We start from the raw sequence: 20,057 nt of genomic DNA, 5'->3' as shown, positions 1-20,057 counted from the left end.
TTGCACACATTTATATTAGCGATATTAATTGTAGTAAATCTAAATTAGCGTAAATATACCAGGGTCTTTTAATACATACATGTAAACTTGAACGCTGTGTACCAAAAATTGGAAAAAAAGTACCACTAGCAACCCTGCTAGTTGATGCATGCAATTGTACCCAACAATCTATATATAAAACTCAAAGGTGACTGATATAGTGATCTATCAACGCACAGCCCAAACCACTGGACGTATCGGGCTGAAATTTGGCATGCAGGTAGATGTCATAACGTAGGCGTCCCCTAAGAAAGGATTTCCCGAAATTCTTGCGGGAACGGGGAAAAACGGGGATGCACGTACAAAGTCGTGGGCGGAAGCTCGTTTAGAATTAATCATACCACTATCGTCAAAACGTAGATATATCGTCATAAGAAGAATAAGAAGCAATAATCGTATTACTATACCTCAATACCTTTTAAACCACTTAAAATGATTGTGATTTTTTTAAATCCCCCTTGAGTCAAATTCCAATTCAAATTTGGCTTCAATTTCCTGGCTAGCCTGGCTTCTTAGCGAGCAATAATCGAAATATAAATGTTATATAGTCAAACTAGAAAGCCAAAAGACCCTGGCTCATGTATGGCATAAAGCATGGATTAATTTACAACGGATAAGAGCCAAACCAGATCTACCGACCCATATCTCAGAATCCCGTTTGTCAAAATATCTCAGTCCTATGAAAAAAGCTCTCCTGAAGAATATTTCCGACCAAATTTGAAGCTGATTAGATCTGGCCTGGCTCCAAATAGCTATTATTAGGGTCATCACAACCATTCTTACACGTTTTCTTAAGGTAACGAAAGTAATATCCTCTAAATATGGGTTCGCACTGACGAAACATTAAAAACTTACCCGACAATGTCAAGTAACTGTATCGTCATACATTGGAACCTCATAATGCAACTCCCGCACACTACTACGAGAGCTGACACCATACAATCTAAACACAGTTAAAGAGTAAAATACTTATAACGCTACGTTAACAATGTCGAATGTTTATCAGTGCGAAGGACTGACAAAATAGAATACACATAATATTACATACTAATAGACGGCGCGATGAACGCAATCATGTTTCCTTTTCACCCCTCCCTATATGGGCTGTGCATACATACCATATCAAATGGTAAATCGTCCCAAACTAGTTCTCTTATGGCATAATCAGTTTGGTAATCGGTTAAAATAGACAACATACATTATCGTGAACTACACTCGATCAAACGTGAACATAAATATTAAACAAAAACAAAAACAGTCCGGCTTCAACGGCCGGGTGCAAAACGAAGATTAAACATTAAATAGATTAAAAATAAAAAATAACATTTATAACGGAATACAATGCATTAGGGAAGACGAAACATCCAAACAAAACAATTGAACAACACAACAGAAACAGTGTCGAGAACGAAACAATTCAGTTTTTGAGTGCAGGATCCTATATAACTCAATCATCCAGTCTCTCCTCAAGTCTCCTTTGATCAAGATATTGAATAGGAGACTTCTCAGAATGAAGTTTTAGAATCAGTTTGGAAATAATTTAAAAATACCTTTAAACTTCATGACAGGAAATCAGCATATTTGGTGCATGACATTATGTCATTATCGTCAGTGAATCTCAACAGAGACCGACTGCGCAAGGGATGTATTTTTTTTGCATACACTAATATGTATACAAAATGTCTCTCTTAATTAAATCAGAATCCTCTTATAGGAAATTCTGACTTCTTTAGATCTTCCTACTACTTATCTACTGAACCTATTATAATTAACCTGATAACATTTTTGGTCAAATCCTAACGACATATTGCTTGGATTATCAGCGTTCCTTATCTTTAGATAAAATAAATGTTTAATGGCAATTCGAAGAAAATTGTAATTTATCAAATTACCTTGAAAATATCCTCGCTTACGATTGAGCAACTATAGTTGAAATTGTCCAAAATATGAAAATACTTTTTGTATTTATCACAAAGACATAAGTTTATATTGTAATTATTTAATTGGCCTTCTAAAAGTAGAAAGATCTTTTTTTTATTAGTTAAACACTACTGGATAGTTTATCCAAATATTTAAGAAAACCTAAAAAGGTATACAAAATATTAGTACCAAAAATTAATTTTACAAATAACACTGTGTTATTTTTATGTTAAAATCTTGAGAAAACCATATTTCTTTTTTTTTGCAAATATAAGAATACAAGACTACATAATTTATTAGTAATGTTTTTTCACGAGTTATTTTTTTGTGATTTATTAAAAAGGAAGAATAATGTACAATGTAAAGACTACGCCTCTATTTTAGGTGATGAAGTATAATTAATTAGCCGACGATAGTTTCACTTTAAATTTTTACAAAATCTGGACAAGGCGGACCAAAACATGTAAACATGTTATTATACGAGAAAATTACATATTTCATGTCAGTATATATCCCAAAAATTATCGAAAACCCGAAAAATTGTCGCAACCGTCACAACACTTACATTTTGTTTGTGTGCCTGCTTTTCACATGTCGAAAAGAGCCTATCATTAAATTTTATGAACATCAAAACTGCTTTATTTTAATAACAAACGTTGCCAAAATGTTACGCGCCAAAAACACAACTTCTACATTCATAAACATGCAATGGCCGAATAAGACAAACAATCTACCGACGGTTTTCTGACGGTTAACTGTAACCGAAGGTATACAACTACCGTGAACACATCGTTTTCAGAAACCTATCAATCTAAACATAAATTTGAGCTTCACATTCTAGACACGACATTACCAATTGATGTAAGTGTAAGTGTTAGTGTCAAGTTAAGTGCTAGGTGTTAGTGCGAAGGTGGCGGCCACAGCGAGGTGGTCCGACCCGTAGATATCGTTGGGCAGCTGGCCGAGAGACCCGCACTCGGTGACCGTGGGCAGGCGCAGGCGCTCGATCAGCTTCAGCGAACTGTGCTTGCTGGAATAACATTACATTTTCATTATGATTCTTGACTTATAAGTTGCGTAACTAATGATGATGTCAGTAAATAAAGTTAAATTATTAATAGAGTCCCTGCGGATTCACCAGGGTAGTCAAAAAACCCGCAAAATTCTCGTTTTCAAATCTTATGTCCTTTCTCATGTCTTAAGCAATCTCTATACTAAATTATTTCATCATTATCGCTCTAGGGGGTGAAAGAGACAAACAGACAGAGGTCGCGTTTTCTATTTGTATTAGTTAGGATGATAACAGCGCTCACCTGAAGTAAATATAGTCCACAGTGACCCAATCGTTCTGGTACGTAGTGGCTTCCCTTTCCCCGCACGGTTTCACCGTGTCGTACACTGAGGTGAGCTGCAGCGGGTGCCCGACGTCCTCGCTGTTGAATAGCTCCCCGTGCTCCCACACCTCGTCCGCCATGCTGCCGTCGGGTAGCGACATAGAGTAGTCCGAGTTGTATATCTGCCAGAAAATATAAGATACAATATGCTTTTGTTCTGTGTTTGTGTGTGTTGGAATACATGGTTACTTTCTTTCTTTCTAACCCGCAATGAATACTCATAGGAAATCTGTTTGACGAGAGCCAAGTCGTTTGTGTGGATTAACCTTTAGGCACCTGATAGACATGTGGTCTGCCAATAAATACTTATCATGGTATTAATTGAACGTTAAACTGGCGTACTGTACACCAGACATTCATATGCCAAGATTTTAATAAGGAATTTCTAGATTCCATATTGACATCTATCAATAAATACTGAAGTAACGAATTACGATAATTTTTTTGCGAGTAACGAGCGCCTTAGTGAAGTGAGCCAAGGAGCACTTAGCCAGTTAGGATAATAACCATTGCACACGTAGGAGGCCTATATCTCGTACAGGCGATCCGCACTCGCCCAGTATAGATTAGGCTTCAAAGAACCGAGTCGGGAAAAGGAAAAGTATAGGCCTTCAGCTCCCACACTAAGGCCCAGTTTCACCAAGCTCTGTTAGTTAGTTTAACACGCTGTTAACTCTTTTAACGGGACATCAATGTAAGGGAGTGTCCCACCATGACCTAATCGAGGTTTAGTTTCCTTAACACGGCATCATATTTAATTACTGGCATAGAGGCTCTTTAAATTTTTAACAAGCGATTAGAAAAAATGATTTGATGTTTTCTTGCTGTCAAGATGGACTCTGCATACTATTTTATTTTTGAAAATGAAGATGTGTTGGATGATTTGTATAATTTGGATTATATAGTGCGACCGCGACGGCCCAGAATTTATAAAGACGTCGTCATTGTTTCGTAGAATATGATGATGTTGATTTTAGTACAAGATTTCGTTTATCAAAACAATCGGTTTTGGAAGTATTGCAATTAATTGAAGATAAACTCGAATAACCGTCGGATCTGTAAGTATAACAGCTATCTCGTGAGGTAATATTTATATTTATGTGCATAAAAGGTTCCTTCCTACATACTGTATTATTTTCAATTGAACCATAATAATCCTGTGAGTCATGTCAAATCTAGTATTGAATACCAATATAGGTACTTAAAATGTAAACTTCACCACTACTCAGGTAAGGCTCAGGCCTCCTCATGATTATGAAATGTATTTATCTTAATTTTAAATTCTGTTTTAGGAATCAATCAGTTTCACCTACAGACCAACTGCTTATTGTAGTGCAGTGCAGTGTCGCAGTGATGGCTCAGTGGTGAAAAACATTGTGAGGAAACCGTTAACCGACATATCATAAGATAGCGTGGTGGATAATGACCTGATCCGTTACCGTGTTTAAGTTTAAGTTAGCACTACCAATCCCATGTCCCAGCAGTGAGAACGTATATGGGCTGACGATGATGATGATCCTAATTTAATTTAAATGTGACATTGTTATAGAAATATGTTATTTTTCATGTTACCTAAATGAATAAATAAAACTTGTGTTTTTATAAAACATTTTTATTGTACCCTTAGATTGTACCTATCAACATCATTCAATAAATTGGTTATAACAACTAGATACTAGGTTATTACGAACAAGAATTTACTATTAATTTACTGCTTTCTTTTATCTTTGTCTCTATTTTTCTTGTTAATTGCTCTTCTAGTATGAGATCTCTCCACTTTCCTTCGGACTCCGAATTTTTTTTCGTAATTTCAACCAGATCCAGTTTACCTTCTACCAAGTGAAATTGAACCGCAATTTTTCTTCAACATTATTATATTTATTCAACTCAAAATAAAATTAAAATAACACAAGAAAAATCACAACAAAACAATCTCCAAATAACATCAAACATTTGTAACCATGGTAACGACCAAATCGTTTGACATATAAACCAGGAAACGTAAAAGTTACTACATGATTATTAAATTTTATACTGTATTAGAACATTTTAATTTAGTCGAATTACCAAACATGACAGTTAATATACAACTAGAACAAATAGCCCCAACGTGCTAAACTATGGCATTGTCAACTATGACATTTTGTTTCGGGCGGTTTAAAATACGAATGAATGATTCGTGAGTCGCTCAGTTAAAGGCCGATTTGATAATCGGCTCTTAGATTTCCTTCTTGGGACCTGAAGAGTTGACAACGATGTTAAAATACATGTTTATTTTGAAGCTCGATTAATAAATCTCTGATTTAGAAAATATTGGTGAAATCGGGTCTAATAGTCCGAAACACATTAACATTGACATGCTTCTATTGCGTCAATTTGCTTTGCGGGTGTGGTACTATAACGGTACTAAATCAACTCGCTAGTTCTTTGTTCCTTGCGTACTTTCATGGTAATAAAGAAAATTTATTACTACATGACTTACGCTGGTCATAGTGAAGTCGGTGGTAGCGTTCCCGATCTGCCGGTTGAGGTACACGGAGAGATGCTGGCAGTTGTCTGTGACGCCGATGCGGCGCCAGTCTGAGCGACCGTCGCGGAACGGCGTCGCGCTGTTGGGTTATACATATATATAGACTATCCAACACAAAAAGAGCGTGTGTGCCGAGTACACGTGTCAGAAGTAAAACTTCTTTGGCAAAATTCAAAGATACCAATATTGTACGATATTGCCATGACGCGACCTTGAATTTTACTCAACGCGCCTAAAAAGTTAAACTTCAAAAACTCAATTCGAACGGGAGGTTCTTGAAATCTTGAGATTATCTTGAACCATACAACAGACTCTTCAGTTTTATCATAGTACAGATTTCGTTAGGTATTTAAAATACTCGTAAGATAAAATGATAGAATAGAAAGCCGAGTAAATTATATTGTATTTTAAAAAGGACAAACACATATTATTAGCATAATAGTTGTAGTTAAACGAGCCTATCTACGAATGTTCATATGCTAGTTAAACTCTTAAAACTATTTACCTAACATAACCTCTGTTCAGCAGTTTAATCACTGCGCTGTCGGGTGTGGAATTCAAATCCCCGGTCAAAATGATGGGCAAGTATCCTGATCTGTGGACAAGAGAGAAAAGAATAAAAATAACATAAATCTCCAAAATAAGAACGTAAAATGCACTGAAGAACGGTACTGTAACAGATCAACATAATAATATGGTCAAGATGTTGAAATAGTGATATTTCATTTATTTGCAGGAATATAATATGCAGATATACAATACAGAACCACAGAATACATAATAGTAGCTAAACGCTACAGAACGGACACTCTCCGCCTCCCGCCAAAATTAAACACTTACCTCACCCCGCACGATCAGACATGTTATGGTACCCATTTCCCCGCAAGGACGATACCAACGACGTCTTAGACGAAACGCAACGAAGATTGACAACATTAATCAAATTGACATAAAGTAATTTTATTATTTTGGATTTGTGATTATCGTTTTTCGTAGAAAATGGTTAAATATTGTGCTGTTTACGGATGTATTTCATCAGAAAAACGCGAATTTTTTTTTACGCTAGTCACAAATGTGCCAACCATAAAGCGTTAACACACACATTTGCAGTCTCTACAGTGTGACTGTCAAAACAATCATTTTGTATGGAGTGTCCGGGGTGTGACAGAACGTCATTTGCTAAAGCTAAAAATAACGCCACCACAGAAACCTCTGCGCATTTTTTATGACCTAGTACTTGCGATGACGTAACGCATGCTTACATACAAAAATTGTTAGAGCCTCGTGTCTTACCAGGACAGCAGAATATACAGGGAGTTCTTCTAATAATGACGTCACAGATGTTGGCGGGTAAACGTAACGTCATTCTCCAGTGCCAATTATGACGTCATCACAGATACCTCTGCGCATTTCTTAAGACCTAGTACTTGCGATGACGTAACTGTTAATATCCTCGAGTCCTACCAAGACAGCAGAATATTCAAGGAGTTTAGATTTTGACGGGAAATTATGTAAGTTATAACAAAGTGTAAATTATGACCGCAGAAATTCACTTTTTACATCTCATTCTCATGGGCATTTTTTTTTAACTAAACTGGTGTAAAGCTAGTAATTTCCCATACTTACTCCTTGCCATTGTCGTAGTACGCGAAGCGGTCAATCTCAGCGAGTAGTACTTGTATCTGCGCGAGTCTCACGTCAGTCCTCTTGGGGTTGTAAAGCAAGTGGGTGGTGGCCACCACTATGGGGGTACCACTCGAACCCCGTGGCGTCAGCTTCACCATCAAACCGATGTTGTCCCGATTCAGTATTGGCATCTCTGGCTGGTAATACTCCACCTGGAAAGTTATGGACATCTTGGTTTTGATATCATAAATATAGTATAAACGACCTCACAATGATAATTAAATGAAACAATGTAAACAAACGTTTGTATTTCTAATAAATAAATAGTTATGAGCGGAGTGGTATAAAATGTTTAAGGTCACATAATTCTCATTATAAAAATTCCTTATATGCGCGTAGTTTTGATTCGGGTTTTTGTGATCTTGATTGTGATTCAAGCCGTTGATCGTAGGTCAATGTGTGCTTTTAAAAATGTTGGCGCAACTGAGACAAACTTCGCTGTGTTATTTCTAAAATTGGTACATAATACTCGAGAAAGAAAGTAGGTAAATCCAAACTATTTCGTAAATGCGAGGTAAATACATTTTGATATATATATTTTATAGTATAGTTGCAACAAGTTAATAAACCTACAAGAAGGACCCGTCTATTAGTCTATGTATAGTGCATTGGCGTAATTGAGGATGTGGGGTCAACTCGGAAATGTGTAATGCCACTTCAGAGGACCGTTTGATTGTCAGTATCGTGTAGGTATAGTATTCAAATAAAAAGATTGGATGAAAATAGAATTCATATTGCTTTTTCTATTTTTATTTTATTTATTCACTGCTGCTCACTTAAAACGTTCGATATACCACGATTTTGAATAACTTCTTCATTCTAATTATTCGAATTGAGAGTAAAATGTCAAGGTCGCGTCATGGATATACTGTCACGTCATGGAGTGAGGCGATGGCGATGGTCCTTGTTTTGTAGTAGTTCTTTGCTGATATATTCCAAATGTATATTAATTTATCGGGATAACTTTATCAGAGCAACGCGAATATTTTTATGAATGAAAAGACGAATTATGTGTGAGTAGGTAGGTATAATATTAAATTATTATCCATGGTCATGGCTGTCGCAAAAATATATGTTAAATAGTTTTTCTTCTTTTTAAATAAATAGTACATTGAATATGTTTAGGAAAGTTTTGAACATTTATTTCAAATATTAAGAATTTAACGTCACAACTCAATAGAGTAATTATAGATTCCTGTGTGCCTAGTGCGAGTTTTCATCGAGTACGAAACGTTACTATCACGTCTGCGTCACAGCACAATATACAGATACATACAGTAAGGAAACTTCATACAAAATGTTCGAAATGGCTCCCCCCCCCCATAAAGCGTGTTTTCGAGGGTATTGAGGGGGATCGATAGTAGCGGGTGACACATCCACAGATTTTGAATATAGTATGGAAAAAAGTTTAAAGTGATGTCATTTCACATTAAATAAATATCGATTGTTTCAGTTTGTAGCCCATTCAATAAATATATATCTGTATCGTATCTGACTACAAGTTAAAAAGAGACTATTTTTTAATTTCTATAGATATGGCAGTATGAGTTTTAAATTATGTTGACATATTTTCTACCAAAATGATAGCTACAAATAGTACCTATTAGGAGTCCAGTCTGTTTAAAGACCGCATCTATTTTTTACGCAATCTAGAAGAGTACGAAAATCTAAAAAATGGAAACCTTAAAAAATCTTGTTTAAATTTATGTGCATAATTACGTAAATATTAGGGAAGAAAAAGATAGATATAATAATAATTATTGTATTTTTATCGATACGTGACTTTACCACTTTGTCAAGCACTAAGCCTGTCAAACTATTTTCTTTTTCATCCTAAAACAAAAAGGTTATATAAAAGGAGGTTCTATGTTCGTATAATAATAATTTTAATTTATTTGTGCATATTTTGTGTTTTTTAATTTAATTTAATTTAATTTATCGTTTTAAAAATAATTTAGTAGGTATACCTACATACAAGTATTGTTAATTCTGGTTTAAAATAATTATTGAATACTTATATGTATCATACAAATATCAAGCATTATAAATAATTTAGGTAGGTACCTACATTAAATTAATAGCCTTCGGCGTCCAAAAAAGACAAGATTTCGAAATATAGCACTGAAAAAAACGTACCTATTTACTTTTACAAGGTATATATTTTATTGAGATTGTTTCTTCTTGTAAATTCATATTTAGGCTACACCATTTTTTAATTTTAACGGGTTTTAATCTCAAAATTACCACAAAGTCAACTGTGAAAAAAAGCAAACAGAAATATACAGGCTGAATTGATAACCTCCTCCATTTTTGTAGTCGGTTAAATATCAAAAAGGTAACAGCCCTATAGCTATACGTCATAATTTCATCGCAGGGGCTTAGTTTCCTAACTGTATGTACGTAGTATATATCTGTCAACTGTGGTCACAGCGAAATTTGTATGGGGAATCAAAGCTTCCCCATACGTCCGCTAGGGGCTCTGTTCGATTTCCCATACTAATTCGGCTGTGACGCAAACGCGATAGTAACGTTTCGTACTCGATGAAAACTCGCACTAGGCACACTGACCGCGGCTTCCCGCGTTTTCACGGGTAGAGAGTGAGTGAGAGAGTAGAGAGTGACGATTCATATAGGCTACTTTTTGTCACGACAAACATAATATCATACACACTAGTTTTTTATCTCCTATTGACATGCAATCTGCCTCATTGGACTTCAGCTGGTTGTTAAGAATTTCATTATTGGTATGCATATATTAAAATCAATGCATGGTATACGCCCAGCAGCGTATCCATATAATTTTTCTGGTTAGATCTGAATCTACAGCAGAAGTAGGTTTTGAGAGCCCCTTCATTCATATCTGATTTCCATTGAAAAAAATTTTTGGTCCCAAATATCAGTACTAATAATATTACACAAATATTCATAGAAACAAGGATTTTAATAGCTTGATAAAACTCAATCCTAAGATTTTATGTGAAGCCTTCTAACTTTGAACGATACTTTAATCGCTTTTTTTCAATTTTCATGTAATTATTGTCCGACTTTCGGACATAAAATCATATTAAGGAATAAAAATCTTTGTTTTATGTACTCTGTAAATCTTTTTTTTTATGTGATATCAATCGCTCCTACATATTATTTTTGTTAATATATAAATAAATAAAATTATTTATTTATCTGTTACGGCCCTGCCTGTACAGCAGATTGCTGACTACGCCGTTCGCATGGGAGCGGAATGCGGGAGTGATTTTGCTGTGTTATAATTTAAGTAATCTTCTATATAAAGTATTCAATTCTATATAAATTTGCTAGTAAGCGCATAACTCGAGAACTGCTTTCGGATTTCGTTTTTTTTATTTATATTTACGTTGTTCTTATGTAGAGAAAACGTAAACATATACCACGGGCGAAGCCGGGAGTCCCCGGGACGGACGGTTAGTAATTAATAAAATTATATTTTCAATCTAGAACTCCGATCTGCACATACAGTGGTGGTCACATAATTAAAGACACCCCCTAATTGACCATAAAAGATTTACATTAGGAACTACAATTATCTGAAAAATGTATTGAATCTAGTATTATTTTTATTAAACCATACAAGACAATGTGTTCTTTAAAATGAGTGACAAAAAATAGTTATATTCCTTGTTAGTTTCGACACTTGCTCTCTGTGGGAATGTAACACAAACTTTGTGTACGTACGTGTAGCTGGCCACTTAATTAAAGACAACAAGAAATGAGTTATAATTTTTTATAAATAAAAAGAAACAGCATTGAGCTTTTCTTCGTTTTGCGCATAATTTCATAAATCGTTTACACTCCATAATTTTTTTTGAGCATTTTTAACTTTTAAAATTAAAATTCATATGTTTAATTGTTTTAATATCAATTATTATGGTTAAAAACAAGAGTTGCGACTCGTCCATAAGAAAAATTATTTTTAACTTCCTTGATAATTTAAATGTTCAAAGGATATGGTTATGAATGCTATAAAACATGTCAAGATGTTTCACACGATCGAAAATTTACTCAGAAAAGCAAAACCAAGTGAAACTACTCGGCCGAAAGATTAAAAAATGGTGTTGTTGGCTAAAAAAGATCCATTTAAAGGGTCGGAACTGATACAGTTCAGACTTGTATGGTGCAGCAGGCTTGAAGGGGGTGTCTGCAAGAACAATTAGACGGATACTAACTATGTGAGGAAAACTTGCACTGAAGAGTATCTCGGAAAGTACCACTTTTGAAAAAACAAAATGTGAAGGCAAGATTTCACTTTACTACAAAATACGAACACTGGACTGAACGAGAGTGGAAACATGTGCTGTTTCTGCATGAAACTAAGATTAATATTATTAATTCTGTCAGAAAACAATATGTAAGACGCCATCTCAATAAGGAAATGGATCCAAAATACTCTAAAAAGTAGTCATACATGGGGGTGGAAATATCAAAGTGTGGCGCTGTTTTTCTGGACTTGGTGTTGGACCTGTCAAAAAGACAGAAGGCAACATGGATAAATTCCAGTACAAGTATATTTTAAAGCAATCCATGCTGCCCTAAGCAGAGGAAAATTTACTTGTTGTTTGGACTTTTCAACACGATAATGATCCCAAGCACACAGCAAAAGTAGTGAAGTGCTTGTTAAGGAACCAATCTGTAACTGTTTCGGATTGGCCTCCTCACAGTCCGGATTCAAATCCGATCGAAAACTTATGATATCAAGAAAGAAAGAAGTCGCGGCAAAGCGATCATCAAACGTCGACTAACTTTGCAAAACATTTTCGAAGAATGGAACCAATTTAGTGATGCAACTTGAACAAAATTAGTTGCTTCCATGCCCAAGAGATGTAAACCGTCATTACTGCCAAAGGACATGCAACCAAATATTGAAAAGTGTACAAATGTTTTGTAAATACGTCAGGTATTTTGTGTTGTAAAAATAATCTCATTAAAATAATATTTTTTTTATATTTCTTATAAGCGAGTCTAATGTCTTTAATTATATGGCCAGACCTTTGCTAGGTTAAAACTGCTAGTAGTAAGGATGAACCGATTAAAATCTAACAAACCGACATGTTCTGTTGATAAAATTTAGTTTAGCATTAGACAACACATACCTGAATATTTTAAAATTATTTAACAAGTTCCAACGGTAGTGTAAAAAAAAATGTTGATAGAAGTGTCTTGGGTAGTATAAAATGCTCTTAGTGTCTTTAATTATGTGACCACCACTGTATATGCTTAGATGTATTTAGTTTATTTTAATTATTAAATGTAGTCATAAAAAGTACATTCTATTTTTTAGGGCCTCCAGATGTGGCGCTCGTAATTATTTATCTCTCTACAAGACTTTAAAAGTTAACAAATAATATTTTCAAACATAATACATTAGGATTAGATAATTATGTGGTCGGATGAAAATTCCTCTATGTACACAGTACAGCTATTATGAAGATGTGAGTAAAATTTGGTACAGTTATTAATGTAGTCTGAATAAAATGTAGACCTGGTCTACATTACGTCGTTGTCACGAGAATGAAGATGCGGTGTAAAGCTACTCGTAGTTGGATATACAAAAAAGAAATTTACCTTTTATAGGATTTCAATTTTTATTTGATGAAATAAATAAAAATTATAAAAAATATAAAATATATTCACGTAAATATAAAATATATTATATATTTATTTGATGATTTGTTATCCAAAATAAAAAGTTATATCAAATGCAAAACACAGTTTATATTATAAACTACAGATTGCCATTATATTAATTGAAAATCTACAGATTAAATAAATGGTAGGAAATGAAATGCCAGCGGTGAACCCTACCCCATACTTATATTATTACGTTTAAAAAAAACAATAATTACAAAACTCGCAATCCTTTAAATGAATAATAAAAATAAATTGCAGAGCAAAAATTCCAATTCGCTGCTGCTTGATATATATTTGAATAAATGTGATAAGGAAAACCTTTCATTATAATATTCAAAATTCAAATTTGTTTCTATAATGATCCAAATTTCTCTTGTGTCTGAGTTTACTTCACTTTTTGATATTTTGAACATACATAATATTATATTTGTACAATATATTTAAATTTCGCAATGTTTAAATTCGCAAATGCTGTGCTCAAATATCAAAGTCATCTTGCAAAGCAAAGGATATTAAACTATTTTATTTGATAGTGGTTATTAGAAATTAAAGACTTTAAAGGATTTTAAACGCGATTTATTCATAATGATTACATTTATCATAGTAAATCTGCTAGTAATCTGACTAGTAACTACTAAATAATCATATTGTAATTGAAAGTTCTCACATGGTATGGTAAATGGTAAACTATCGCTTTTTATGATTAATTTGAAATGTGCGTATGGTTAACATGAGGTTTGTGTGATTACATATTTTCTAAATTCATTGCATACATCTACTAATTAATCTTTCATGTGTCTACAAAACACTGCAAGTCGCAAACACATTGATGAACAGTACAAAAGCAGTGCATTGCATACGCCGTGTATATATTATTCAAAAAGCAGCCTTAAAAGCGGGGAATACAAGGGCAAAGCAGATATATTCGCTACAATTGTTTTGCTTACTGTGTTCTGATCTTGTATTTCGAACTGCGACTTCTTGATGTATATAGCGCAGCCATCTTCCCTGTGTCCGGTCTTCTGTTTGAAGAGACCATCATAACCGAGGCTTTCGAATCTACCGTAGAAGCAGTTCAGGTGGGAGGCTTGTACTTCTTGAAGGCATAGTATCTGGGTAAATAATAGAAAAATTAATATTATAAAATAGTTTGGAATGGAAATCACTCATATAATAGCCATATTGACTGAAAGAATAATGATAAAGAGTTTAGTAACTTTCTTATTTATTTTAGAATACAGTGTTTTATAATAATAATTGATATAGGTATTGTAACTAGCTGCATTGAATTAAATGTATTAAACATAGCTTAATACAAGGACTGGGCCAATCTGCTAGTATAATAAACTACTATTACCATAATTACAAATCTATTTTTAAAGCATATACGTAAGGCAGAAATTTAATAGTCCAATAAAAATTCTTTTTGCAAAAACTTCAACTCACATCAGGTGCCAAATGTATGATCTCCTCGAAGAGCTTAGCAGCCCGCACCTGCCACTTCAAGTTGTTCGGTTTGCAGGCCGTGTACAAATAGGGGTGGCTCTGCAGCAGGTACTGAGCGAGCACATTGTACGATACCACTCGGATCTTTAGGGTGTTCGCTGCAAATTTACTTGTGTGTAAGATTTGATGCTGAGTAAATTTTCTGCATAAATTTTTTATGCAGAAAATTCACTTTTCATTTGTTTAACAGAAAGCATAATAAAAAATGGCATAGAGTTGTAATTTTTGTTTTTAATTTAGTACATGAACAAAACAAACTAACAAATAACAATTAAGACTCTACACTTTATCCATTATTAAACTATCAAGGTGGTAATTGTATTATCATTTAAGATAATTGCCATAACCACAATACAATATAACAAATCTATAATACTTTAATATGGAATATTATACATATAAACAAAACTGTAATATTACACCAAAAGACATGTTCCTACAATTATTGTCAAACCTAAACATGATTTGAGATGTGAATGTAACATAAAATGTTCTTGTTTACTAACATTTAGTAGAACTGCTGTGCCACGAGTCAACAAGCTCCCACACTCTGAAGTCCGGGGGCAGCACCCCCGCGTGGGGGTTGCTGGGATCGTCCCCTGAACTCGAGCCCGCATCATGCCAATTCTCAAACGTACCGCCTTCATCACTGCTACTCAAACGTAACAACAGATTAATATGTTATCTTTTTCTTAAATATGTTTGCTTTGGAGCAACTAATTGTCATTTTCAAATAAATATTTCAATATTTATTTTTACTTTATTTAGTTTTTGTGTATTTGATTTATGTTATAAAGGGTAAATGGTATACCAAAACTATCTTCAACATCAAAAATATTATAATACAAATTTGCCTATGGCCACTATTATATTGTCATATAATTTCATCAAACTGTTTTTGAAAAATTTTTATATTGAAATCAAAATGAATGTGATTTGAACTAAAATAAAATAAATCTGTTTTTATTTCTTATAAGGCTCTATAAATACATATCATATATTCTATTTCTTCCTCTTTTTTCAAAGATGACTCATATTATAAAGTTGATTGATTAATTGTGAAATTTAAGTGTTTTGAATGTAAAACTATAATAGATTGTAAACATTCACCAATAGAAAGCTATGTGCGTCAAGCTCAATGGATTTATTTTTTTTGTTTCCATACCAAGCGTAAAACAGCAGTGTAATATATTGTTGCTTTAATTCCAGAATTAAATAAATATGATAATATAAAGGTGACCTAGGCAAAAAGAGCGAGAAGGCATAAATAAGGAAACTCACACTTCAAACTGTCCCCCGAAGCTAGCGTGGTGTAATGTGGGTTGCAATGGCTCACTCATTTGCTTGTGCGTCTGAGACACACTTGACTCTATGTCTAGCTTTTTAACTCGGAAACGCTTCTTTATATTAGCTAACAGCCTACCCCGCGCACCAGGCGATACAAAAGGATTTAAAAACAAGTGAACATTCAATATACCACATGTCTTCCCTCTACAAGTTAAATGTGTGAAATTTTTTATCTGTGTTGTATTGTAATGTAAATTTTCACATGTGAGATGAGAATATCTGCAAAAACTATGAGTCAATTTCAGCATAGCTTTATTTGTAACAAATATAACATAATAACAATAAAAAAGTACTATCTACAGCCTAAACATGACTAGAAACTGTTGTTTTTAAGTGTTTTTGTTGCATGTGACATGGGATTTGCTCTGTGCTCAAGAGGATAGCTGCAAAGAAAAAGATAAACTTAAATATAATACATAGGATACATCATGTATTAATATCATACTTAAGAGTCATAAATGTATTACTAAGATAAAGTAGATAGCATTAGATATGAATAAATAAACAAGAATACAAACACAGCTCTAGGCAGCAATTGTGATGGAAATGAGATAGATCAGACTTAGTTTAGGGACTAAATATTTGTAATTGCTTTGAAATATAAGCCAAGGCAATGATTGAGGCAATGTTGAAGCTGTACTAGACGCTAGTACTGATAGACTGGACTATACATTTACTGAACATAAGATAAATATTTTATATTATTGTATTTTTTTTTGTCATCAAACATCTTTACCTAAAGACAAAAACATAATAATGAAATGTAACAATAGCCAAATAAAAAAAGACGCTTAACGAGCTTGAGATTGGCAATGGAAGATTAGAACATAGGTAGATAAACATATAAAGGGAATAACGTTATATAACGTAATTTGACCTCTCACGGCTCCCGCCTCACCCATTAGGTACACTTAGAAAGCGAAGGCATGTGACTGTATCCTCATAATATACCAAGGTAATAGTAATAAACAGACAAAACAAAATGAACTTACATGCATAAAAATAAAGCCATAGCTCAGAAATTATAACACAATGAGCAAATACCATGACGAGCACCTAAATTCTACAGTTTAACATTTTTTGACCCACCGACCTCTCATATCGCATTCACGCTTCACGGATAAATTTTATACATGGGACATTGTACATGTATGATGTACAAGTTACAACCAACAAAATCAATAATCACAAATTCTGAATTTCACAGATAAAAATAAAGTCATTGGGTGGAAACAGATTTTATCACAGATGCCGATCGCAGTTTGACATTTTGTGATCTTGTTATCTGCTGTCAGACTGCTGTCTTGGCTGCTGTTGAACCAAGAAGCTTACCTACACCACAGACCTACACCACACCTACACTGGAGATTTCGGTATGAACATTTGACGTGTAACAAGAAAATTGTTGTGTTTTATCACTTTCACACCTAACTTGGTATTGCCACTGTTAATACGAAGTTTTCCCAAGGCTACTATGTATGCCGTAATATTCTGTGCAAAAGGTTAGTTTTTGTACATGAGTTTGTTGATAAATTGCCAACAACGTCATTCAGAAGCATTGTTGGATGAGACAATTATTATTTATGCTAAATAAAATAAGTATCTGGACCAATTATTAAAAAGCGATACTCCCTGATTATGGGTAGTTACCATAATAAAATTGTAGCAACTCTCACTTTGACAATATGGCATAAGTGTCAAAAAAATTTGCGTCGCTTCGAATATTTAAGTTAATATTGTTGCGTATTTAATAAATATTTTCCGAATATAAATAATGTATTGCATTGTGAAAAATTGCAGAAGTGTTTGGACACCAAATTCTGGCATAGAATTTCACAGGCAATTGTATATTTACGTTATTTACAATATTCCGCAATACTCCTGCATTTACCAGTTTAGAATCATTTCAATGGCAAAAATTGTAAAATTTTGCATCATTTTAGAAAGCAGTCATGTTAAATTTGTTATTTTCCTAATACTTTATCATTTTTCAACAAGTTTTCAATAAACAAAATTAACAAGTAAGGTAACCATGATGACGAGTTTTTATGGATAGTGAAGAGAATATATTGTAATAACAATATTATGATGAAATTTAGAACACCATTTTCAAGATTTTTACTAGTAATGAAACAACACTCGACATCGGTATTGCACTCACATGTAGTTATAAGATTGTTCGTTTTTACATTGAAATTTATACTTTTTTAACTTACCTCATATTTTTTGTTTTAGGTATTTCAGCTTTCCAAAAAGTAAAATAAAAAGAAATATATGGGCCCATCAAGGGTAAAATTACTGAGGATTACGACCCAGAAAAAAATACCTTTTGAAAAATAAACTTTGTAAAGTTAGCTGAAATTTGTGCAAGGCGTTTATTATAAACAGTTTTTCTTTGATGATTTTGGCTTGAAATTGACCCGTCGAAGCAACACGTTTAAAAAGAAGATCTGAGTAGCTTACAATTTGGTAAACAGCATCTGATGCAAAACACAACTTTCCTCTATTTACAAAGGATGTAAATGCTATATATCGGTTCATATCCAGGCTTTGTAGCCAAGAGTTATTTAAAACTATCATTCTATACTAATTAAAATTGTATGTACCTATAAAGTATGGCCAGTAATATTATAATATAATTAATGCTGTTAAAAATATATTATGTCGTTATTATTTATAGACCATGATTTTTAGTTTTTTCTATTTCGAAAAATACTGAATATACAAACCAGTGTGGTCACCCACAGAAAGAGACAAAAAACAACACTGACGTCATTCAAGGTTATATTTTCTTGTGACAAGTCGATGATCATAGTGCAATCTCCAGTGTATTAGATATAAGCTTCTTGTGTTGAACGATAATATTAGGTTTTGTTTTTGTTTACACGCAGCAAGCACGCAGCGTACGATTTTATTAGCATGAATCATTTCGTATACGTACGTGTAGTTATTCCGTTTATAAAAAAATCCTAGAGACAATTTTCTTTAGGAATTTTTACATTTAAAAATTATTCCAATTTTGTATTTATTAAAAAAAAAAACAGGGCTAAGCTAAGCTAAGTGCTAAAGCCTGTGGGAAGCCTGTGGGTGCCCTATTATACATTATACTCTTTGCCTGTGGGCTAAGCTATCATAGGCTTTGAAACCTGCGCAATTATTTCACCCATGAGGTAGAGAAATAATTATACCAAGTAGGTGATACAAAAAGGTATCAACGGATAATTCGTATAGTTCCCGCACCCGTGGGATTTCCTCCCTAGGGTTTCAAAGGTTTCAAACAATCTTTGTACTAATGATACAATTTTTAACCGACTTCAAAAAAAAGGAGGAGGTTATCAATTCGGCCGGTATATTTTTTTTTTATGTATGTACACCGATTACTCCGAGGTTTCTGAACCGATTTACGTGATTCTTTTTTTGTTCGATGCGGGATGGTGTCGAATTGGTCCCATAAAAAATTTATTCGGATAGGCCCAGTAGTTTTTAATTTATGAGCATTTTTGTCTGTAGGTATTTGTTGATGTTGCAAGTGCAAGTTTGAAGTCGGTTGTTTTTAACGCAGTTATCACTTGTGGCATTAAAATTCTGTACCTAGTTTCGACGTGACGAAGAAGAAGAGACAGACAGAGTTACTTTATCATTTATAATATAGTGATTTTGCGAATAGTATCGATAGACAAAAGAAAAAGACATTATGAATTAGAATCACTAGAATTGAGGAACAGTGATGTGTTTTAATTATTTTTTCTTATTTTTAAACAGTATTTTTTATTATTTGTATTTCTAAAGAATAATAATCAAGATACCTATATACAATTCTATCTGTATCTAGTCATTGAGATATTTTATTTAAATTAGCGATTACATATTATTATAATGCATCCTCTACACTACTCGCGAAGTTCCTCGGCGAAGTACTACACACTCGTTCAACTTCGCGAGGGCCGAGGAGCACATTCGTTCATATTCAGAAC

General features: G+C 33.6%; 1 protein-coding gene across 8 annotated transcripts; it reads right to left on the bottom strand.

Moving 5' to 3' along the window:
- Positions 1-368: 368 nt before the first annotated feature.
- Positions 369-17,337, bottom strand: LOC123704983 (protein angel homolog 2). 8 transcript variants are annotated; one of them, XM_045653515.1, is made up of 10 exons: positions 17,177-17,337; positions 16,018-16,227; positions 15,243-15,388; positions 14,677-14,834; positions 14,178-14,342; positions 7,510-7,721; positions 6,389-6,478; positions 5,836-5,962; positions 3,273-3,475; positions 369-2,989 (listed from the first exon to the last, which is right to left on the bottom strand). In XM_045653515.1, exons 1-10 carry the CDS (start codon positions 17,188-17,190, stop codon positions 2,845-2,847), a joined length of 1,470 nt encoding a protein of 489 aa, XP_045509471.1. In that variant the 5' UTR covers positions 17,191-17,337; the 3' UTR covers positions 369-2,844. The 8 variants fall into 8 exon arrangements, with proteins under 8 accessions (XP_045509471.1, XP_045509472.1, XP_045509468.1 ...); XM_045653516.1 differs by having other exon boundaries at positions 16,018-16,155; XM_045653512.1 differs by having other exon boundaries at positions 16,018-16,311; positions 17,177-17,336.
- Positions 17,338-20,057: the final 2,720 nt, after the last annotated feature.

The sequence above is a fragment of the Colias croceus genome, chromosome Z, assembly GCF_905220415.1.
Source record: "Colias croceus chromosome Z, ilColCroc2.1".
Taxonomy (NCBI): domain Eukaryota; kingdom Metazoa; phylum Arthropoda; class Insecta; order Lepidoptera; family Pieridae; genus Colias; species Colias croceus.
This window is presented reverse-complemented; position numbering and strand designations above follow the sequence as displayed.

Excerpts from the sequence above, each read along its gene's own strand:
- LOC123704983 (XM_045653510.1), bottom strand. The coding sequence starts at position 16,331 with ATGCTGAAATTGACTCATAGTTTTTGCAGATATTCTCATCTCACATGT. Across the intron at positions 14,835-15,242 it reads GCACAGCAGTTCTACTAAAT|CGAACACCCTAAAGATCCGA; the intron begins GTTAGTAAACAA and ends GTAAATTTGCAG. Across the intron at positions 2,990-3,272 it reads GTGGACTATATTTACTTCAG|CAAGCACAGTTCGCTGAAGC; the intron begins GTGAGCGCTGTT and ends ATGTTATTCCAG.